The sequence below is a fragment of the Nansenia antarctica genome, assembly GCF_963989245.1.
Source record: "Nansenia antarctica genome assembly, chromosome: 5".
NCBI lineage: Eukaryota > Metazoa > Chordata > Actinopteri > Argentiniformes > Microstomatidae > Nansenia > Nansenia antarctica.
The window spans coordinates 76,495,947-76,520,706 of record NC_137690.1 but is presented as its reverse complement, the minus strand read 5'-3'; the positions used below and the strand labels follow the sequence as shown (position 1 = coordinate 76,520,706).

Sequence of the window (24,760 nt, the reverse complement as noted above, 5' to 3'; positions counted from 1 at the left end):
GGCTGATTTGAACAAAGAGCCGTTCGGGAGCCGAATGAACGACCCGACTCACTGAACAGACTCATCTGAATGACCATTAATCGAGAGTCGTGAGTCATTTCCCCTCGCGGATCAATAGAGTGAACTATCTATCTAGTCCAACCCACTCAGCACAGACGATGACGTCATATAGCCAGACATCGCTCCAGACAGCGACAGCCAATCACAGCGCAGTACGGCGACGCGGAGCGCGGAGTTATTTGATGGACACACAGCGGACAGCCAATGGCGTGGCTCCGGGAGTCAGGCGGGGGAGGGACCAGCAGATGGAACACAGATCACAGACCAGGTGATGTGACTTCAGGCGAGGCGGACAGAGGGACAGACAGACAGATATATCTACTGACAGATGGACAGGTAAGTAATGAATGAATGGTCTTTATTGTCATTGATATAGTACAGGTACCATACAACGACATTTGGGAGGGGTGGCTCCCCTGGTGCTAGGAAAGAAAAACTAAAAACAAGAAGGGAAAGGAGCTGGTTTACATAAATAAAGGCTATGTACACTATCCACTATACTATACTATACAAATAAAACACTGTGCTGTACTCTATGCTATGCTATACATATTCTAACATTTCCTATCTCTGAACCTTCTGTACCCGAGGGTTGTCATATTGCACATAGTGTTATTGCACATTCAAGTAAGTCTAGTTGTCTGCTGGTAAATCTATAGTTTGTCTATCGTCCAGTGGTCTATCGTGTTTCCCTGCTTTTATATTCATTCTATGCATGTATATGTTTTATATATGTTTTATATTCACTTGATGTTCTTATTCCTGTTGTAAAGCACTTTGAGCTGCATTTCTTGTATGAAAGCTGCTATATAAATAAAGCTTTACTTACTTACTTACTTACTAATACTTACTTACTTACTTACAGACAGATATATCTACGGGACAGACAGACAAACAGACATATCTACGGGACAGACAGACAGACAGATAGATATATCTACGGGACAGATGTACAGACAGATATATCTACGGACAGACAGACAGACAGACAGATAGATATATCTACGGGACAGACAGACAGACAGATAGATATATCTACGGACAGACAGACAGACAGACAGATAGATATATCTACGGGACAGACAGACAGACAGACAGACAGACATATCTACGCATCTACTCATCCGTTAACTGTGCGACCCTGCTGGATGATATAGGAACACCACCACAACCCATTCTTTATTTGTTTCAAACGCAGCCTGACGCAGTGAGAGCATCTCCTCTCCTCTCCTCTCCTCCCGGACCTCAGAGAGACAGAAGCCTCCTGACCTCCTCCTGACCTCCTCCTGGCCTCCTCCTGACCTCCTCCTGACCTCCTCCTGACCTCCTCCTGACCTCCTCCTGACCTCCTCCTGGCCTCCTCCTGACCTCCTCCTGACCTCCTCCTGACCTCCTCCTGGCCTCCTCCTGACCTCCTCCTGGCCTCCTCCTGACCTCCTCCTCCTCCTGACCTCCTCCTGACCTCCTCCTGACCTCCTCCTGACCTCCTCCTGACCTCCTCCTGGCCTCCTCCTGACCTCCTCCTGGCCTCCTCCTGACCTCCTCCTGACCTCCTCCTGACCTCCTCCTGACCTCCTCCGGACCATGTCGACGCACCTGTACCAGGTGAGCAGCCGTCTGCTGGGGACCACCGTGGAGACGCTGAGCGCCAACCTGACCTCGGCGGTGCTGGCGGCCTCGGTGATCACCCTCCTCCTGGGCTACCTCTCCAAGCTGCTGCTGCAGCAGAACCACACACACCACCCAGACAAGGTGAGTTCAGATAGATAGATATACCACACACACGACCCAGACAAGGTGAGTTCAGATAGATAGATATACCACACACACGACCCAGACAAGGTGAGTTCAGATAGATATACTGTATATATAACCATGTTTAGGCCTGTTGAAGATGTCTAACATCACCTTACAAATTCCACCGACTTTGGTCTTGTGGCTAATAAACTATCTACCTCCCTCTCTCTCTCTCTCTCTCTCTCTCTCTCTCTCTCTCTCTCTCTCTCTCTCTCTCTCTCTCTCTCTCTCTCTCCCTCCCTCTCTCACTCTCTTACTCTCTCTCTCTCTCTCTCTCTATCTCTATCTATATATCTATTCATTCATCCATATCTCTCTCTCTCTCTCTCTCTCTCTCTCTCTCTCTCTATCTATCTATCTATCTATCTATCTACCTGCAGAAGTACCCCCCCTACATACCGTCCTACATCCCGTTCCTGGGTCACGCCGTCGCGTTTGGAAAAAGCCCCATTGAGTTTCTGGAAGATGCGTATGAAAAGGTAATGACATACACCAGCATTAAAGAAGATGACTCGGTTGTGTTGTATGATAGTGGTCTAGTCTATTGCAAACTAAAACTGTTAAGTTAAAGGTGTCACTGATGTCAACGGTTACAGCTCGAAGTGGCGGTGAGGTCTGGAAAAATATTGACAAGGTCTTAGAAAGGTATTGAAATTAACCTCAAGATTCCTCTATATACCCTTCCCTCCCTCCCTCCCTCCCTCCCCTCCCCTCCCCTCCCTCCCCTCCCCTCCCCTCCCTCCCCTCCCCTCCCTCCCCTCCCTCTCCCTCCCCTCCCTCCCTCCCTCCCTCCCCTCCCTCCCTCCCCTCCCTCCCTCCCTCCCCTCCCTCCCCTCCCTCTCTCCCTCCCTCCCTCCCTTCCTCCCTCTCTCCCTTCCTCCCTCCCTCCCTCCCTCCCAGTACGGGCCGGTGTTCAGCTTCACCATGGTGGGGTCGACCTTCACCTACCTGCTGGGCAGTGAGGCCGCCACGCTGATGTTCAACAGTAAGAACGAGGACCTGAACGCGGAGGACGTGTACTCCCGCCTCACCACGCCCGTGTTCGGGAAGGGCGTCGCCTACGACATCCCCAACCCGGTGAGTCACTCCTGACCCTGACCCTAAGAACCCTAACCCTGACCCTAAAAACCCTAACCCTGACCCTAAAACAACCCGGGGAGTCAGTCAGCCAGTCAGTCAGCCAGTCAGTCAGTCAGTCAGTCAGTCACTCAGCCAGTCAGTCAGCCAGTCAGTCAGCCAGTCAGTCAGTCAGTCAGTCACTCAGCCAGCCAGTCAGTCAGTCAGTCAGCCAGTCAGTTAGACAGTCAGTCACTCAGCCAGTCAGCCAGCCAGTTAGACAGTCAGTCAGTCAGCCAGTCAGTCACTCAGCCAGTCAGCCAGCCAGTCAGTCAGTCAGCCAGCCAGTCAGCCAGCCAGCCGGTGAGTCAGCCAGTCAGTCAGTCAGCCAGTCAGTCAGTCAGCCAGTCAGCCAGTCAGTCACTCAGCCAGCCAGCCAGTCAGTCAGCCAGCCAGTCAGTCAGTCAGTCAGCCAGTCAGTCAGTCAGCCAGTCAGCCAGCCAGCCGGTGAGTCAGCCAGTTAGACAGTCAGCCGGTGAGTCAGCCAGGAGAACAGGAAGGAGCGTTGTTGCTGCTGTGGTGTTAAGCTAACGTCCCTTCTCAGGTAAACAGACGTACTTATATAAACAGACTGACTTATATAAACAGACTGACTTATATAGCTCCTTATTCCAATGTGCTTAGTTGGGGTTAGACAACGGCCTCTCATTCACACACCAACGGCGACAAGCTACCATGCAAGGCGCCGGACATCCCCAACCCGGTGAGTCCGTCAGTAAAACAGGAGGGAACGTCGCTGTGGCGTTTAGCTAACGTCCCTAACGGCGGCTGTGTCTCAGGAGGTAGAGGCTGGTGGAGGTAGAGGCTGTGTCTCAGGAGGTAGAGGCTGGTGGAGGTAGAGGCTGTGTCTCAGGAGGTAGAGGCTGTGTCTCAGGAGGTAGAGGCTGTGTCTCAGGAGGTAGAGGCTGTGTCTCAGGACGTAGAGGCTGTGGCTCAGGAGGTAGAGGCTGTGTCTCAGGAGGTAGAGACTGTGTCTCAGGAGGTAGAGGCTGTGTCTCAGGAGGTAGAGGCTGTGTCTCAGGAGGTAGAGGCTGGTGGAGGTAGAGGCTGTGTCTCAGGAGGTAGAGGCTGTGTCTCAGGAGGTAGAGGCTGGTGGAGGTAGAGGCTGTGTCTCAGGAGGTAGAGGCTGTGTCTCAGGAGGTAGAGGCTGTGGCTCAGGAGGTAGAGGCTGTGTCTCAGGAGGTAGAGGCTGGTGGAGGTAGAGGCTGTGTCTCAGGAGGTAGAGGCTGTGTCTCAGGAGGTAGAGGCTGGAGGAGGTAGAGGCTGTGTCTCAGGAGGTAGAGGCTGGTGGAGGTAGAGGCTGTGTCTCAGGAGGTAGAGGCTGTGTCTCAGGAGGTAGAGGCTGTGTCTCAGCAGGTAGAGCTGGCGTCTAATGATCGCAAGGTTGGCAGATATGGTGGTTCGAACCCCAGCTGGCCACGTGTCGAGGTGTCCTTGGGCAAGACACTGAACCCCCAAATTGCTCCCAATGAGCGGGCTGGCGCCTTGCATGGTAGCTTGCCGCCGTTGGTGTGTGGATGTGTGAATGAGAGTGAAGGAGCGATATAAGTCAGTACATTTAGCGTCCCCTCAGCTCTGGGATGGGGAGGGCACGGCAGTAGCGTCTCTGGGGGTCAAGGGTCAGGGGTCAGGGTAGGTTGGGTTGGTTTGGACCCCTGAATGGGACTTATTATGTTGTTTTATAACGTCATACCCAGGGTTGGACAGTAACGCTTGCCTGGATTAAGTAAAACATTCGCCGGGTTTGTTTGCGTGAGCCCAACGACGCTGCTGGATCCTGGATCTGTTTACCTGTGTGCAGGAAGAACAACAGACCAGACTAGATGATCGCGGAGTGAAGATATTATTAAAGCGTACGCGCCTGTCGATCACCCGTCGCAGCGCGTACGCTTTGATAATATCTTCACTCCACGACCATCTAGTCTGGTCTGGCGCCTGCGCCGTCTGTTGCTCTTCCTGCACACAGGTAAAGTCGGACAGATGTCCAATCTCACAAACCTGGGTTCCAATCTCACAAACCTGGGTTCTGTGTGTTGATGATGATGATGATGATGATGATGACGGTGATGATGATGATGATGATGATGATGATGATGATGATGTTGATGATGATGATGATGACGGTGATGATGATGATGATGATATGATGATGATGATGATGTGTAGATCTTCATGGAGCAGAAGAAGATGTTGAAGACGGGCCTGAACATCGCTCACTTCAAGCAGCACGTCAAGATCATCGAGGACGAGACCATCGAATACTTCTCACGCTGGGGAGACGAGGGAGAAAAGAGTAAGACATGAATACACCAGGAGGGAGGGGGGGGAGGGAGGGAGGGAGGGAGGGGGGGGGGAGGGAGGGAGGGAGGGGGGGAGGGGGGGAGGGGGGGGAGGGAGGGAGGGAGGGAGGGAGGGGGGGGAGGGAGGGAGGGAGGGAGGGAGGGGGGAGAGGGAGGGAGGGGGGGAGGGGGGGAGGGAGGGAGGGGAGGGAGGGAGGGAGGGAGGGGGGAGGGAGGGAGGGGAGGGAGGGAGGGGGGGGAGGGAGGGGGGGGAGGGAGGGAGGGAGGGGGGGGGAGGGAGGGGGGGAGGGAGGGAGGGAGGGAGGGAGGGGGGAGGGAGGGAGGGAGGGGGGGGGGAGGGAGGGGGGAGGGAGGGAGGGAGGGAGGGAGGGGGGAGGGAGGGAGGGAGAGAAGAGTAAGACATGAATACACCAGGGAGGGAGGGGGGAGGGAGAGAAGAGTAAGTTTCGTGAGGGTCTCTCAGAGCTGATCATCGCTCCCTCCTCCCCTCCAGACCTGTTTGAGGCCCTCTCAGAGCTGATCATCCTGACCGCCTCCTCCTGCCTCCACGGCCAGGAGATCCGGGGTCTGCTGGACGAGCGTGTGGCGCAGCTCTACGCCGACCTGGACGGAGGCTTCAGCCACGCCGCCTGGCTGCTGCCCGGCTGGCTGCCCCTGCCCAGCTTCAGGTACCAGCCTCTGTTCTACCTCCCCCAGCCTCTGTTCTACCTCCCCCAGCCTCTGTTCTACCTCCCCCAGCCTCTCTCTCTGTCCTCTGTTCTACCTCCCCCAGCCTCTCTCTCCGCCTCTGCCCAGCTTCAGGTACCATAGAGATGGTAGACGTTCTCCTGAGCTCCAGGTTCAGGCGCAGGGCAGCTCTCAGGGTCGATATGACCCGGTCCAGCTCTCAGGGTCGATATGACCCGTTCCATCGTCGAGGACGACAGAGGACAGAACGATGCGACACTTTCTACACGCGTTCTCTTACTCACCAGCTGTGTGTTTGCTGAGCATGTGAGGAAGATAAAGAGAAACTTTTGATCCCTAATGATTAGATTTAGATTAGATTACATTTTGTCTCCTTCCTTCTTGCTAGTCTTCACAGCCTAGAATATGACACACCCACTGATGATGTCATAGACACACCCACTGATGATGTCATAGACACACCCACTGATGATGTCACGGTTCTAGTTTAGACTTTTCAGGCTTCCGAACCGGACTTCTGACTGTTATGATGTGGTGGATTAAGACATCTGAATGACGGTTGTTTGGTCGTGTTGCAGGAAGAGAGACAGAGCTCACGTGGAGATCAAGAACATCTTCTTCAAGGTGATCCAGAAACGCCGAGACTCAGGAGACAAGGTGGACGACATCCTGCAGACGCTCATAGACGCCACATACAAGTAAGAACCTGTCTCACCCCCCAGAACCAACCTGTCTCACCCCCCAGAACCCAACATACACACTGTCTCACCCACCAGAACCCAACATACACACTGTCTCACCCACCAGAACCAACAAACAGACTGTCTCACCCACCAGAACCCAACATACACACTGTCTCACCCCCCAGAACCAACATACACACTGTCTCACCCCCCAGAACCAACATACACACTGTCTCACCCCCCAGAACCAACATACACACTGTCTCACCCCCCAGAACCAACATACAGACTGTCTCACCCCCCAGAACCAACATACAGACTGTCTCACCCCCCAGAACCCAACATACACACTGTCTCACCCCCCAGAACCCAACATACACACTGTCTCACCCCCCAGAACCCAACATACACACTGTCTCACCCCCCAGAACCAACATACACACTGTCTCACCCCCCAGAACCCAACATACACACTGTCTCACCCCCCAGAACCCAACATACACACTGTCTCACCCCCCAGAACCAACATACAGACTGTCTCACCCCCCAGAACCCAACATACACACTGTCTCACCCCCCAGAACCCAACATACACACTGTCTCACCCCCCAGAACCAACATACACACTGTCTCACCCCCCAGAACCAACATACAGACTGTCTCACCCCCCAGAACCCACATACAGACTGTCTCACCCCCCAGAACCCACATACACACTGTCTCACCCCCCAGAACCCAACATACAGACTGTCTCACCCCCCAGAACCCAACATACACACTGTCTCACCCCCCAGAACCAACATACAGACTGTCTCACCCCCCAGAACCCAACATACACACTGTCTCACCCCCCAGAACCCAACATACACACTGTCTCACCCCCAGAACCAACATACACACTGTCTCACCCCCCAGAACCCAACATACACACTGTCTCACCCCCCAGAACCCAACATACAGACTGTCTCACCCCCCAGAACCAACATACACACTGTCTCACCCCCCAGAACCAACATACACACTGTCTCACCCCCCAGAACCAACATACAGACTGTCTCACCCCCCAGAACCAACATACAGACTGTCTCACCCCCCAGAACCCAACATACACACTGTCTCACCCCCCAGAACCAACATACAGACTGTCTCACCCCCCAGAACCAACATACACACTGTCTCACCCCCCAGAACCCAACATACACACTGTCTCACCCCCCAGAACCCAACATACACACTGTCTCACCCCCCAGAACCAACATACAGACTGTCTCACCCCCCAGAACCCAACATACACACTGTCTCACCCCCCAGAACCAACATACACACTGTCTCACCCCCCCAGAACCAACATACACACTGTCTCACCCCCCAGAACCAACATACAGACTGTCTCACCCCCCAGAACCAACATACACACTGTCTCACCCCCCAGAACCAACATACACACTGTCTCACCCCCCAGAACCCAACATACACACTGTCTCACCCCCCAGAACCAACATACAGACTGTCTCACCCCCCAGAACCCAACATACAGACTGTCTCACCCCCCAGAACCAACATACAGACTGTCTCACCCCCCAGAACCAACATACACACTGTCTCACCCCCCAGAACCAACATACACACTGTCTCACCCCCCAGAACCAACATACACACTGTCTCACCCCCCAGAACCCAACATACACACTGTCTCACCCCCCAGAACCAACATACAGACTGTCTCACCCCCAGAACCCAACATACACACTGTCTCACCCCCCAGAACCCAACATACACACTGTCTCACCCCCAGAACCAACATACAGACTGTCTCACCCCCCAGAACCCAACATACACACTGTCTCACCCCCAGAACCCAACATACACACTGTCTCACCCCCCAGAACCAACATACAGACTGTCTCACCCCCCAGAACCCAACATACAGACTGTCTCACCCCCCAGAACCAACATACACACTGTCTCACCCCCCAGAACCCAACATACACACTGTCTCACCCCCAGAACCCAACATACAGACTGTCTCACCCCCCAGAACCAACATACACACTGTCTCACCCCCCAGAACCAACATACAGACTGTCTCACCCCCCAGAACCAACATACACACTGTCTCACCCCCCAGAACCAACATACACACTGTCTCACCCCCAGAACCCAACACACACACTGTCTCACCCCCCAGAACCCAACATACACACTGTCTCACCCCCCAGAACCAACATACACACTGTCTCACCCCCAGAACCAACATACACACTGTCTCACCCCCCAGAACCCAACATACACACTGTCTCACCCCCAGAACCCAACATACACACTGTCTCACCCCCCAGAACCAACATACACACTGTCTCACCCCCCAGAACCCAACATACACACTGTCTCACCCCCCAGAACCCAACATACAGACTGTCTCACCCCCAGAACCAACATACAGACTGTCTCACCCCCCAGAACCAACATACACACTGTCTCACCCCCCAGAACCCAACATACAGACTGTCTCACCCCCCAGAACCAACATACAGACTGTCTCAACCCCCAGAACCAACATACACACTGTCTCACCCCCCAGAACCAACATACAGACTGTCTCACCCCCCAGAACCCAACATACAGACTGTCTCACCCCCCAGAACCAACATACACACTGTCTCACCCCCCAGAACCAACATACACACTGTCTCAACCCCCAGAACCCAACATACAGACTGTCTCACCCCCCAGAACCCAACATACAGACTGTCTCACCCCCAGAACCAACATACACACTGTCTCACCCCCCAGAACCCAACATACACACTGTCTCACCCCCCAGAACCCAACATACACACTGTCTCACCCCCCAGAACCCAACATACACACTGTCTCACCCCCCAGAACCCAACATACAGACTGTCTCACCCCCCAGAACCAACATACACACTGTCTCACCCCCCAGAACCAACATACACACTGTCTCACCCCCCAGAACCAACATACACACTGTCTCACCCCCCAGAACCCAACATACACACTGTCTCACCCCCAGAACCCAACATACAGACTGTCTCACCCCCCAGAACCCAACATACAGACTGTCTCACCCTCCAGAACCCAACATACACACTGTCTCACCCCCCAGAACCCAACATACACACTGTCTCACCCCCAGACCCAACATACACACTGTCTCACCCCCCAGAACCCAACATACACACTGTCTCACCCCCCAGAACCCAACATACACACTGTCTCACCCCCCAGAACCAACATACACACTGTCTCACCCCCCAGAACCAACATACAGACTGTCTCACCCCCCAGAACCCAACATACAGACTGTCTCACCCCCCAGAACCCAACATACACACTGTCTCACCCCCCAGAACCCAACATACACACTGTCTCACCCCCCAGAACCCAACATACACACTGTCTCACCCCCCAGAACCAACATACAGACTGTCTCACCCCCCAGAACCCAACATACAGACTGTCTCACCCCCCAGAACCAACATACAGACTGTCTCACCCCCCAGAACCAACATACACACTGTCTCACCCCCCAGAACCAACATACACACTGTCTCACCCCCCAGAACCCAACATACAGACTGTCTCACCCCCCAGAACCAACATACAGACTGTCTCACCCCCCAGAACCAACATACACACTGTCTCACCCCCCAGAACCCAACATACAGACTGTCTCACCCCCCAGAACCCAACATACACACTGTCTCACCCCCCAGAACCAACATACACACTGTCTCACCCCCCAGAACCAACATACACACTGTCTCACCCCCCAGAACCAACATACAGGCTGTCTCACCCCCCAGAACCAACATACAGACTGTCTCACCCCCCAGAACCCAACATACAGACTGTCTCACCCCCCAGAACCAACATACACACTGTCTCACCCCCCAGAACCCAACATACACACTGTCTCACCCCCCAGAACCAACATACACACTGTCTCACCCCCCAGAACCCAACATACACACTGTCTCACCCCCCAGAACCAACATACAGACTGTCTCACCCCCCAGAACCCAACATACACACTGTCTCACCCCCCAGAACCCAACATACACACTGTCTCACCCCCTAGAACCAACATACACACTGTCTCACCCCCCAGAACCAACATACACACTGTCTCACCCCCCAGAACCCAACATACAGACTGTCTCACCCCCCAGAACCCAACATACACACTGTCTCACCCCCCAGAACCAACATACAGACTGTCTCACCCCCCAGAACCCAACATACAGACTGTCTCACCCCCCAGAACCAACATACACACTGTCTCACCCCCCAGAACCCAACATACAGACTGTCTCACCCCCCAGAACCCAACATACAGACTGTCTCACCCCCCAGAACCCAACATACAGACTGTCTCACCCCCCAGAACCAACATACACACTGTCTCACCCCCCAGAACCCAACATACACACTGTCTCACCCCCCAGAACCAACATACACACTGTCTCACCCCCCAGAACCAACATACACACTGTCTCACCCCCCAGAACCCAACATACAGACTGTCTCACCCCCCAGAACCCAACATACACACTGTCTCACCCCCCAGAACCCAACATACACACTGTCTCACCCCCCAGAACCAACATACACACTGTCTCACCCCCCAGAACCAACATACAGACTGTCTCACCCCCCAGAACCCAACATACACACTGTCTCACCCCCCAGAACCAACATACACACTGTCTCACCCCCCAGAACCAACATACAGACTGTCTCACCCCCCAGAACCAACATACACACTGTCTCACCCCCCAGAACCAACATACACACTGTCTCACCCCCCAGAACCAACATACAGACTGTCTCACCCCCCAGAACCCAACATACACACTGTCTCACCCTCCAGAACCCAACATACAGACTGTCTCACCCCCCAGAACCCAACATACACACTGTCTCACCCCCCAGAACCAACATACACACTGTCTCACCCCTCCAGAACCCAACATACACACTGTCTCACCCCCCAGAACCAACATACACACTGTCTCACCCCCCAGAACCAACATACACACTGTCTCACCCCCCAGAACCAACATACACACTGTCTCACCCCCCAGAACCCAACATACACACTGTCTCACCCCCCAGAACCAACATACACACTGTCTCACCCCCCAGAACCAACATACACACTGTCTCACCCCCCAGAACCCAACATACACACTGTCTCACCCCCCAGAACCAACATACACACTGTCTCACCCCCCAGAACCAACATACACACTGTCTCACCCCCCAGAACCCAACATACACACTGTCTCACCCCCCAGAACCCAACATACACACTGTCTCACCCCCCAGAACCCAACATACACACTGTCTCACCCCCCAGAACCAACATACACACTGTCTCACCCCCCAGAACCAACATACACACTGTCTCACCCCCCAGAACCAACATACAGGCTGTCTCACCCCCCAGAACCCAACATACACACTGTCTCACCCCCCAGAACCCAACATACACACTGTCTCACCCCCCAGAACCAACATACACACTGTCTCACCCCCCAGAACCAACATACAGACTGTCTCACCCCCCAGAACCCAACATACAGACTGTCTCACCCCCCAGAACCAACATACACACTGTCTCACCCCCCAGAACCAACATACAGACTGTCTCACCCCCCAGAACCCAACATACACACTGTCTCACCCCCCAGAACCAACATACACACTGTCTCACCCCCCAGAACCCAACATACACACTGTCTCACCCCCCAGAACCAACATACACACTGTCTCACCCCCCAGAACCAACATACACACTGTCTCACCCCCCAGAACCCAACATACACACTGTCTCACCCCCCAGAACCAACATACACACTGTCTCACCCCCCAGAACCAACATACACACTGTCTCACCCCCCAGAACCAACATACAGACTGTCTCACCCCCCAGAACCAACATACACACTGTCTCACCCCCCAGAACCCAACATACACACTGTCTCACCCCCCAGAACCAACATACACACTGTCTCACCCCCCAGAACCAACATACACACTGTCTCACCCCCCAGAACCAACATACAGACTGTCTCACCCCCCAGAACCAACATACACACTGTCTCACCCCCCAGAACCAACATACAGACTGTCTCACCCCCCAGAACCAACATACACACTGTCTCACCCCCCAGAACCAACATACACACTGTCTCACCCCCCAGAACCCAACATACACACTGTCTCACCCCCCAGAACCAACATACACACTGTCTCACCCCCCAGAACCAACATACAGACTGTCTCACCCCCCAGAACCCAACATACACACTGTCTCACCCCCCAGAACCCAACATACACACTGTCTCACCCCCCAGAACCCAACATACAGACTGTCTCACCCCCCAGAACCAACATACACACTGTCTCACCCCCCAGAACCAACATACACACTGTCTCACCCCCCAGAACCCAACATACAGACTGTCTCACCCCCCAGAACCCAACATACACACTGTCTCACCCCCCAGAACCCAACATACACACTGTCTCACCCCCCAGAACCAACATACACACTGTCTCACCCCCCAGAACCAACATACACACTGTCTCACCCCCCAGAACCAACATACACACTGTCTCACCCCCCAGAACCAACATACACACTGTCTCACCCCCCAGAACCCAACATACAGACTGTCTCACCCCCCAGAACCCAACATACACACTGTCTCACCCCCCAGAACCCAACATACACACTGTCTCACCCCCCAGAACCAACATACAGACTGTCTCACCCCCCAGAACCCAACATACACACTGTCTCACCCCCCAGAACCAACATACACACTGTCTCACCCCCCAGAACCAACATACAGACTGTCTCACCCCCCAGAACCAACATACACACTGTCTCACCCCCCAGAACCAACATACACACTGTCTCACCCCCCAGAACCAACATACAGACTGTCTCACCCCCCAGAACCCAACATACACACTGTCTCACCCCCCAGAACCAACATACAGACTGTCTCACCCCCCAGAACCAACATACACACTGTCTCACCCCCCAGAACCCAACATACAGACTGTCTCACCCCCCAGAACCAACATACACACTGTCTCACCCCCCAGAACCCAACATACACACTGTCTCACCCCCCAGAACCAACATACACACTGTCTCACCCCCCAGAACCAACATACACACTGTCTCACCCCCCAGAACCAACATACAGACTGTCTCACCCCCCAGAACCAACATACACACTGTCTCACCCCCCAGAACCAACATACAGACTGTCTCACCCCCCAGAACCCAACATACAGACTGTCTCACCCCCCAGAACCAACATACACACTGTCTCACCCCCCAGAACCAACATACACACTGTCTCACCCCCCAGAACCCAACATACACACTGTCTCACCCCCCAGAACCAACATACACACTGTCTCACCCCCCAGAACCAACATACAGACTGTCTCACCCCCCAGAACCCAACATACACACTGTCTCACCCCCCAGAACCCAACATACACACTGTCTCACCCCCCAGAACCCAACATACAGACTGTCTCACCCCCCAGAACCAACATACACACTGTCTCACCCCCCAGAACCCAACATACACACTGTCTCACCCCCCAGAACCAACATACAGACTGTCTCACCCCCCAGAACCCAACATACACACTGTCTCACCCCCCAGAACCAACATATACACTGTCTCACCCCCCAGAACCCAACATACAGACTGTCTCACCCCCCAGAACCCAACATACACACTGTCTCACCCCCCAGAACCCAACATACACACTGTCTCACCCCCCAGAACCAACACACAGACTGTCTCACCCCCCAGAACCCAACATACACACTGTCTCACCCCCCAGAACCAACATACACACTGTCTCACTCCCCAGAACCCAACATACACACTGTCTCACCCCCCAGAACCCAACATACACACTGTCTCACCCCCCAGAACCAACATACAGACTGTCTCACCCCCCAGAACCCAACACACCCCCAGAACCCATCATACACACTGTCTCCACCCCCCAGAACCCAACATACGACCCCCAGACCAACCTGTCTCACCCCCCAGAACCCAACATACACACTGTCTCACCCCCAGAACCCAATACACACTGTCCTCACCCCCCAGAACCAACATACACACTGTCTCACCCCCCAGAACCCAACATACACACTGTCTCACCCCCCAGAACCAACATACACACTGTCTCACCCCCCAGAACCAACATACACACTGTCTCACCCCCCAGAACCCAACATACACACTGTCTCACCCCCCAGAACCCAACATACACACTGTCTCACCCCCCAGAACCAACATACACACTGTCTCACCCCCCAGAACCAACATACACACTGTCTCACCCCCCAGAACCCAACATACACACTGTCTCACCCCCCAGAACCCAACATACACACTGTCTCACCCCCCAGAACCAACATACACACTGTCTCACCCCCCAGAACCCAACATACACACTGTCTCACCCCCCAGAACCAACATACACACTGTCTCACCCCCCAGAACCAAACATACACACTGTCTCACCCCCCAGAACCCAACATACACACTGTCTCACCCCCCAGAACCCAACATACACACTGTCTCACCCCCCAGAACCAACATACAGACTGTCTCACCCCCCAGAACCAACATACACACTGTCTCACCCCCCAGAACCAACATACACACTGTCTCACCCCCCAGAACCAACATACACACTGTCTCACCCCCCAGAACCCAACATACAGACTGTCTCACCCCCCAGAACCAACATACACACTGTCTCACCCCCCAGAACCAACATACACACTGTCTCACCCCCCAGAACCAACATACACACTGTCTCACCCCCCAGAACCAACATACAGACTGTCTCACCCCCCAGAACCCAACATACAGACTGTCTCACCCCCCAGAACCAACATACACACTGTCTCACCCCCCAGAACCCAACATACACACTGTCTCACCCCCCAGAACCCAACATACAGACTGTCTCACCCCCCAGAACCAACATACACACTGTCTCACCCCCCAGAACCCAACATACAGACTGTCTCACCCCCCAGAACCAACATACACACTGTCTCACCCCCCAGAACCAACATACACACTGTCTCACCCCCCAGAACCCAACATACAGACTGTCTCACCCCCCAGAACCAACATACACACTGTCTCACCCCCCAGAACCAACATACAGACTGTCTCACCCCCCAGAACCAACATACACACTGTCTCACCCCCCAGAACCAACATACACACTGCCTCACCCCCCAGAACCCAACATACAGACTGTCTCACCCCCCAGAACCAACATACACACTGTCTCACCCCCCAGAACCAACATACACACTGTCTCACCCCCCAGAACCCAACATACACACTGTCTCACCCCCCAGAACCCAACATACACACTGTCTCACCCCCCAGAACCAACATACACACTGTCTCACCCCCCAGAACCCAACATACACACTGTCTCACCCCCCAGAACCAACATACACACTGTCTCACCCCCCAGAACCAACATACAGACTGTCTCACCCCCCAGAACCCAACATACACACTGTCTCACCCCCCAGAACCAACATACACACTGTCTCACCCCCCAGAACCAACATACACACTGTCTCACCCCCCAGAACCAACATACACACTGTCTCACCCCCCAGAACCCAACATACACACTGTCTCACCCCCCAGAACCCAACATACAGACTGTCTCACCCCCCAGAACCCAACATACAGACTGTCTCACCCCCCAGAACCCAACATACACACTGTCTCACCCCCCAGAACCCAACATACACACTGTCTCACCCCCCAGAACCCAACATACACACTGTCTCACCCCCCAGACCCAACATACAGACTGTCTCACCCCCCAGAACCAACATACACACTGTCTCACCCCCCAGAACCAACATACACACTGTCTCACCCCCCAGAACCAACATACACACTGTCTCACCCCCCAGAACCCAACATACACACTGTCTCACCCCCCAGAACCAACATACACACTGTCTCACCCCCCAGAACCAAACATACAGACTGTCTCACCCCCCAGAACCAACATACAGACTGTCTCACCCCCCAGAACCAACATACACACTGTCTCACCCCCCAGAACCCAACATACAGACTGTCTCACCCCCCAGAACCAACATACACACTGTCTCACCCCCCAGAACCAACATACACACTGTCTCACCCCCCAGAACCAACATACAGACTGTCTCACCCCCCAGAACCCAACATACAGACTGTCTCACCCCCCAGAACCCAACATACACACTGTCTCACCCCCCAGAACCCAACATACAGACTGTCTCACCCCCCAGAACCAACATACACACTGTCTCACCCCCCAGAACCAACATACACACTGTCTCACCCCCCAGAACCCAACACACAGACTGTCTCACCCCCCAGAACCCAACATACAGACTGTCTCACCCCCCAGAACCCAACATACACACTGTCTCACCCCCCAGAACCCAACATACACACTGTCTCACCCCCCAGAACCAACATACAGACTGTCTCACCCCCCAGAACCCAACATACACACTGTCTCACCCCCCAGAACCAACATACACACTGTCTCACCCCCCAGAACCCAACATACACACTGTCTCACCCCCCAGAACCAACATACAGACTGTCTCACCCCCCAGAACCAACATACACACTGTCTCACCCCCCAGAACCCAACATACACACTGTCTCACCCCCCAGAACCAACATACACACTGTCTCACCCCCCAGAACCAACATACAGACTGTCTCACCCCCCAGAACCCAACATACACACTGTCTCACCCCCCAGAACCAACATACAGACTGTCTCACCCCCCAGAACCCAACATACACACTGTCTCACCCCCCAGAACCAACATACACACTGTCTCACCCCCCAGAACCAACATACACACTGTCTCACCCCCCAGAACCCAACATACACACTGTCTCACCCCCCAGAACCAACATACACACTGTCTCACCCCCCAGAACCCAACATACACACTGTCTCACCCCCCAGAACCCAACATACACACTGTCTCACCCCCCAGAACCCAACATACACACTGTCTCACCCCCCAGAACCAACATACAGACTGTCTCACCCCCCAGAACCCAACATACACACTGTCTCACCCCCCAGAACCAACATACACACTGTCTCACCCCCCAGAACCCACATACACACTGTCTCACCCCCCAGAACCAACATACAGACTGTCTCACCCCCCAGAACCCAACATACACACTGTCTCACCCCCCAGAACCAACATACAGACTGTCTCACCCCCCAGAACCCAACATACAGACTGTCTCACCCCCCAGAACCAACATACACACTGTCTCACCCCCCAGAACCAACATACACACTGTCTCACCCCCCAGAACCCAACATACACACTGTCTCACCCCCCAGAACCAACATACAGACTGTCTCACCCCCCAGAACCCAACATACAGACTGTCTCACCCCCCAGAACCAACATACAGACTGTCTCACCCCCCAGAACCAACATACACACTGTCTCACCCCCCAGAACCCAACATACACACTGTCTCACCCCCCAGAACCCAACATACAGGCTTACTGACTCTTCTCATTGGCTGTTTTCCTCAGGGATGGGCGTGGCCTGAACGACAGTGAGATAGCGGGCATGCTGATTGGCCTGCTGCTGGCCGGGCAGCACACCTCCTCCACCACCTCCTCCTGGATGGGCTTCTTCCTGGCGCAGGACCGGAGCCTGCAGGAGCGCTGCTACGCCGAGCAGAAGGCCGTGTGTGGAGACCACCTACCGCCCCTGGACCTGGACCAGGTCTGCTGCCCCCCGCTGGTCACACACAGTACTACAGCCCTCTGCTGGTCACACACAGTACTACAGCCCTCTGCTGGACACACACAGTACTACAGCCTGCTGGTCACACACAGTACTACAGCCCTCTGCTGGTCACACACAGTACTACAGCCCTCTGCTGGACACACACAGTACTACAGCCCTCTGCTGGACACACACAGTACTACAGCCCTCTGCTGGACACACACAGTACTACAGCCTGCTGGTCACACACAGTACTACAGCCCTCTGCTGGACACACACAGTACTACAGCCCTCTGCTGGTCACACACAGTACTACAGCCCTCTGCTGGTCACACACAGTACTACAGCCCCCCGCTGGTCACACACAGTACTACAGCCCTCTGCTGGACACACACAGTACTACAGCCTGCTGGACACACACAGTACTACAGCCTGCTGGTCACACACAGTACTACAGCCCTCTGCTGGACACACACAGTACTACAGCCCCCTGCTGGACACACACAGTACTACAGCCCTCTGCTGGTCACACACAGTACTACAGCCCTCTGCTGGTCACACACAGTACTACAGCCCCCCGCTGGACACACACAGTACTACAGCCCTCTGCTGGACACACACAGTACTACAGCCCTCTGCTGGACACACACAGTACTACAGCCCTCTGCTGGACACACACAGTACTACAGCCTGCTGGACACACACAGTACTACAGCCCTCTGCTGGACACACACAGTACTACAGCCCTCTGCTGGTCACACACAGTACTACAGCCCTCTGCTGGACACACACAGTACTACAGCCTGCTGGTCACACACAGTACTACAGCCCTCTGCTGGTCACACACAGTACTACAGCCTGCTGGTCACACACAGTACTACAGCCTGCTGGCCACACACAGTACTACAGCCCTCTGCTGGACACACACAGTACTACAGCCCTCTGCTGGACACACACAGTACTACAGCCCTCTGCTGGTCACACACAGTACTACAGCCTGCTGGTCACACACAGTACTACAGCCTGCTGGTCACACACAGTACTACAGCCCTCTGCTGGTCACACACAGTACTACAGCCTGCTGGACACACACAGTACTACAGCCCTCTGCTGGACACACACAGTACTACAGCCTGCTGGACACACACAGTACTACAGCCCTCTGCTGGACACACACAGTACTACAGCCCTCTGCTGGACACACACAGTACTACAGCCCTCTGCTGGACACACACAGTACTACAGCCCTCTGCTGGACACACACAGTACTACAGCCCTCTGCTGGTCACACACAGTACTACAGCCCTCTGCTGGACACACACAGTACTACAGCCCTCTGCTGGACACACACAGTACTACAGCCTGCTGGTCACACACAGTACTACAGCCCCTAGCCTATGACCCCTAACCCTAACACACACCGTACAGCAATGACCCCTAACACACACCGTACAGCCTGCCCCCTGCTGATAGATTCATAAAGTTATTTTTCAAATAGAATCTAAGCCAGGGCACAAATAGGATACTTGGGGAACAATTACCAAAATGATACATTCTAATAATAATAATAATATTATAGGAAGTCATGATGTCATGACTGACCTGTAGTGATGTGATGATGTCATGACTGACCTCTGACCTGCGTCTCCCAGCTGAAGGACCTGAGCCTCCTGGACCGCTGTCTGAAGGAGACCCTGAGGCTCCGCCCCCCCATCATGACCATGATGAGGATGGCTCGCTCCCCCCAGGTACCCTGCGCGCGCGTGTGTGTGTGTGTGTGTGCGTGTGTGTGTGTGTGTGAGAGAGAGAGAGGGGGAGGCTGGGGGAAGTAGAACACCAGGGGAGGCTGGGGGAGGTAGAACACCAGGGGAGGCTGGGGGAGGTAGAACACCAGGGGAGGCTGGGGGAGGTAGAACACCAGGGGAGGCTGGGGGAGGTAGAACACCAGGGGAGGCTGGGGGAGGTAGAACACCAGGGGAGGCTGGGGGAGGTAGAACACCAGGGGAGGCTGGGGGAGGTAGAACAGCTCCTGTTCTGTCAGTAATCAGGTCAACGTTATCCTTAAATGAATATAATAATAATAAGCTTTATTTATACAGCACCTTTCATACATAAGAATGCAGCTTTCATACATAAGAATGCAGCTCACAGTGCTGTATGATTTTCTCACAATAGTTTTTTACAAAATGAGATTGCAGACAAATTATGACTGACTGATAGTGGGTTAATATTCAGATGATGGGCGGCAGGCCGAGATGCTGTCCCCATTCAGTAGTTAATGATAGATTTGCTCAAGTAGACAATTAAGATATAAGTTTATTCATACAGCGCTGGGTGTCCTGTCCTCTCATCACAGCAAGCCAAGAGGAGAGACACACACCGAATGACATTTTGCAGTGGGCTTATATCCTAGATTTCCGCTGACACAGGAAACAGTTTAAAGTTAGATGTGGCTTTCGCCTCTTTTCCATACCATAACGGTTTAGTCGTCCCGGCAACAGTTACCTGACTCTCAGTCAGCTGACCGACCGTTCCCAAACATACTGACATCAGTTCCCATATAAGTCTCCATCCTGTGTCCATGCTGTTCTACCCTGCTGACCACTGGTAACCTATACTGGTCCCCACTAGCCGTGGTCTCTATACTTGGCTCAGGTCCAGTTACAGAGAAAAGCATGTTGACTAAGAGTGGTCAGTTTATGTCCTGAGAGTGGACACACTTAAAGTATGCTTAAGGTCAAACAATGAGTATTGCTATATTCGATAGACACACAGCATTTGCATATAGTTACACAAAACGCATCATATCACTGACTCACAAACTATGCAATGAAGGCATTATTTCCTTTTCTTTATAAAAACGAAAACTAAGTCAAAAGTAGATTACGCCCTCTGCTGTTTAAAAATAGTATCGCGGTTCATTCATGGTGTTAAGGTTAAGGTGTTGAGTGTCTTGGTGTTGAGTGTCTTGGTGTTGAGTATACGGTTGTTAAGTTGTGACGTGTTTCCGGGTCCAAAGTTGGCTGAGGCGCTCTCTTCAAAATGCCTCAGTAATAATAATCATTCATTATATTTATATAGCGCTTTTCCGAGACTCAAAGACGCTGACAAATATGGGGAAAACGTGAAAGTGCTGCTGTGTCCCTTGTTGTATGAATAGATCCCAGTCTAAACAATTGAACTGTCATTCTACCGCTGTAGTACACTGGTACTCTGGTGCTTTAGTACACTGGTACTCTGGTGCTTTAGTACACTGGTACTCTGGTGCTTTAGTACACTGGTACTCTGGTGCTTTAGTACACTGGTACTCTGGTGCTGTAGTACACTGGTACTCTGGTGCTTTAGTACACTGGTACTCTGGTGCTTTAGTACACTGGTACTCTGGTGCTTTAGTACACTGGTACTCTGGTGCTTTAGTACACTGGTACTCTGGTGCTTTAGTACACTGGTACTCTGGTGCTGTAGTACACTGGTACTCTGGTGCTTTAGTACACTGGTACTCTGGTGCTTTAGTACACTGGTACTCTGGTGCTTTAGTACACTGGTACTCTGGTGCTTTAGTACACTGGTACTCTGGTGCTTTAGTACACTGGTACTCTGGTGCTTTAGTACACTGGTACTCTGGTGCTTTAGTACACTGGTACTCTGGTGCTTTAGTACACTGGTACTCTGGTGCTTTAGTACTCTGGTACTCTGGTGGAGGGAATTTCTGGTTTGGACCCGGAAATTGCTAAACGTCACGTTTGACGTCAGACTTAACAAGCGGGTTGTGTGTTGCCCCCCAGATGGCGGCAGGCTACACCATCCCGGCGGGTCACCAGGTGTGCGTCTCCCCGACCGTCAACCACCGGCTGCAGGACACCTGGAGCGCCAGGACCGCCTTCCAGCCGGACCGCTACCTGCACGAGAACCCGGCCGCCGGGGAGAAGTTCGCCTACGTGCCGTTTGGAGCCGGTAGGTTCTGTTCTGTTCTGACCCGCTTCCACTCTCCCCCCCCTCCCCTCCCCTCTCCCCTCCCCTCCCCTCCCCTCCTCTCATGTCCTCTCCTCTCTCCCCTCCCCTCCCCTCCTCTCCCCCCCTCCTCTCTCCTGTCCCCTCCTCTCCTGTCCTCTCCTCTCTCCCCTCCCCTCCTGTCCTCTCCCCTCCCCTCCCCTCCTCTCCCCCCCTCCTCTCTCCTGTCCCCTCCTCTCCTGTCCTCTCCTCTCTCCTTTCTCCCCTCCCCTCCTCTCCCCTCCCCTCCTCCACCCCCCTCCTCTCCCCTCCTCTCTGTTCTGACCTGCTGGAGGCTGAACGTTTACTTAGTGTTAAAGCTCATTATCACCTGGGTCTCAACATCATATAACAACCCTCCCTCTCCTCTCCCCCCCTCCCCTACCTCCCCCCCAGGCCGCCATCGCTGCATCGGAGAGAACTTTGCGTACGTCCAGATCAAGACCATCTGGTCCACCATGCTGCGTCTCTACGAGTTCGACCTGGTGGACGGATACTTCCCCACGGTGAACTACACCACCATGATCCACACCCCCCACAACCCCCTCATCAGATACAAGAGGAGGCAGCACTGATCCACACCCCCCGCCCCCCCAACACTGAGAGACTGAGCAGGAACACAGGAGATGAAGGGGTTTAAGAAGGAATATTCAGCTGCTTCCTGTTTGAAGAGGAACAACTTCCTGTGGGAGGATGTGATTATAAAGATGAGTTAACGGGGCGATTGCTGTGTTTCCAAACATCCACCTAGCTGCATGGCTGCGTTCGTAAACTAGCCTGGGTTCAACGTCATAAAGGGACCATTTGATCGGACAAGAGGCAGTCACATGGCAGTCTCAGAGCTAATTTACGAACGCGCCCCTAGTTTAGCCGCTTTGAACACGTTCCCTCAGAAACAGACAGGTGACTGGGTCACGTCGCACCTGGGAGAGAGTTAGTCGTGATCGCTGTCCAATCAATCTGCCGTTTAGCTGATTTGAACGGAAAGTTCACAGAAGTGTTTTTTCTGCCGTTTAACCGATAGGAACTGAACTCTTAATTCATTTGACTGATTGGCGGGAAAGCAGGTTGAAATGCAGATAGCATCTTAGATAAACGGGAATAGATCGCATTGTTTTTGGTGACTTCTTTAAAATTCTTAGACGTTATAGGTGTCTTCGCGAGGGTCTTTCCATTATTAAAGGATTTGTCCAAAATCTATATTTTTGATGGAAATTAATGCTAATCTATAGCATAACTATGCTAAGCTAACTGACACAGCAATGGCCCCATCATGTTTCCTCACCTAAAGGCTCATCTGCTGATTCAGATGTGAGATATCACGGTACCTTACAGACAGACATGCTGACATCATGGCTGCGTTCGTAAATCAGCTCAGAGTGCCAGAGCACACTGCGTTCAAGATCATAAAGAGACCATGTCATTTGATCGGACAAGAGGCATTCCATGAGTGCTGATCAGATTTCCAGAGCGTATTTACGAACGCAGCCAATGTCTTCAAAATCTCTTTCCTAGCTGAAATGCTAGTAACGCTAGTATAGTACTTAGAACAGTTTACCTGACATCTGTTCACCTGTGAATGTGAAGAACTGACTTGGGATGGAGTCCAGTATACGTCCAGCATTTACACACCGCATTGTGCAGGGGTGCAGCATTTAAACACTTTGAATCTGTCATTCTGATTGTAGATTTTAAACGTTTTTAAATACTGGGCCCAGGAGTGTAATTCCATCAACGTCGCTAAAGGAAAATCCAGGCTTATTTTGAAGAACTCTCGCCAGACTTATCAGAATAAGCCTAGATTTTCCTTTAGCGAGGTTGATGGAATACCCCCCAGGAATGATCCATGCAGTGCCATGAAGAGAGAATCACTTGAAGAGCTTTTTGTTGTTGTTTTTCCAGCTATAGAAGTAGTGTCATCACTGGCCCTTTACTGTACATAGACATGATGACTGGGATGATGTCATAATGACTGGGATGTCATAATGACTGGGATGATGTCTTCACTTCAAGATTTTCAGGGGGGTATTCCATCAGCCGCTTAAGGAAAATCCAGGCTTTATTTGTATAAATATTGTGGGATTTACCAAGATAAGCCTAGATTTCTCTCTAGCGACGGTGATGGAATACCCCCCAGGAAAAGGAAAATACGACGTCCATGTTTGTGTTTTACACGCTGTGCTTTGTACATTTCCAACTGTTAATAAAACCTGATCAGAATGCGA

General features: G+C 53.0%; 1 protein-coding gene across 2 annotated transcripts; it reads left to right on the top strand.

Annotated features, from left to right (window-relative positions):
* Positions 1-325: 325 nt before the first annotated feature.
* On the top strand, positions 326-24,760 carry cyp51 (cytochrome P450, family 51). Of its 2 annotated transcripts, XM_080532770.1 has the most exons (11): positions 326-396; positions 1,259-1,812; positions 2,238-2,336; positions 2,758-2,934; positions 5,140-5,266; positions 5,767-5,941; positions 6,539-6,658; positions 18,347-18,542; positions 20,198-20,293; positions 22,331-22,499; positions 22,932-24,760. In XM_080532770.1, exons 2-11 carry the CDS (start codon positions 1,645-1,647, stop codon positions 23,108-23,110), a joined length of 1,506 nt encoding a protein of 501 aa, XP_080388896.1. In that variant the 5' UTR covers positions 326-396; positions 1,259-1,644; the 3' UTR covers positions 23,111-24,760. The 2 variants fall into 2 exon arrangements, with proteins under 2 accessions (XP_080388896.1, XP_080388897.1); XM_080532771.1 differs by lacking the exons at positions 326-396; positions 1,259-1,812 and adding an exon at positions 1,893-1,902.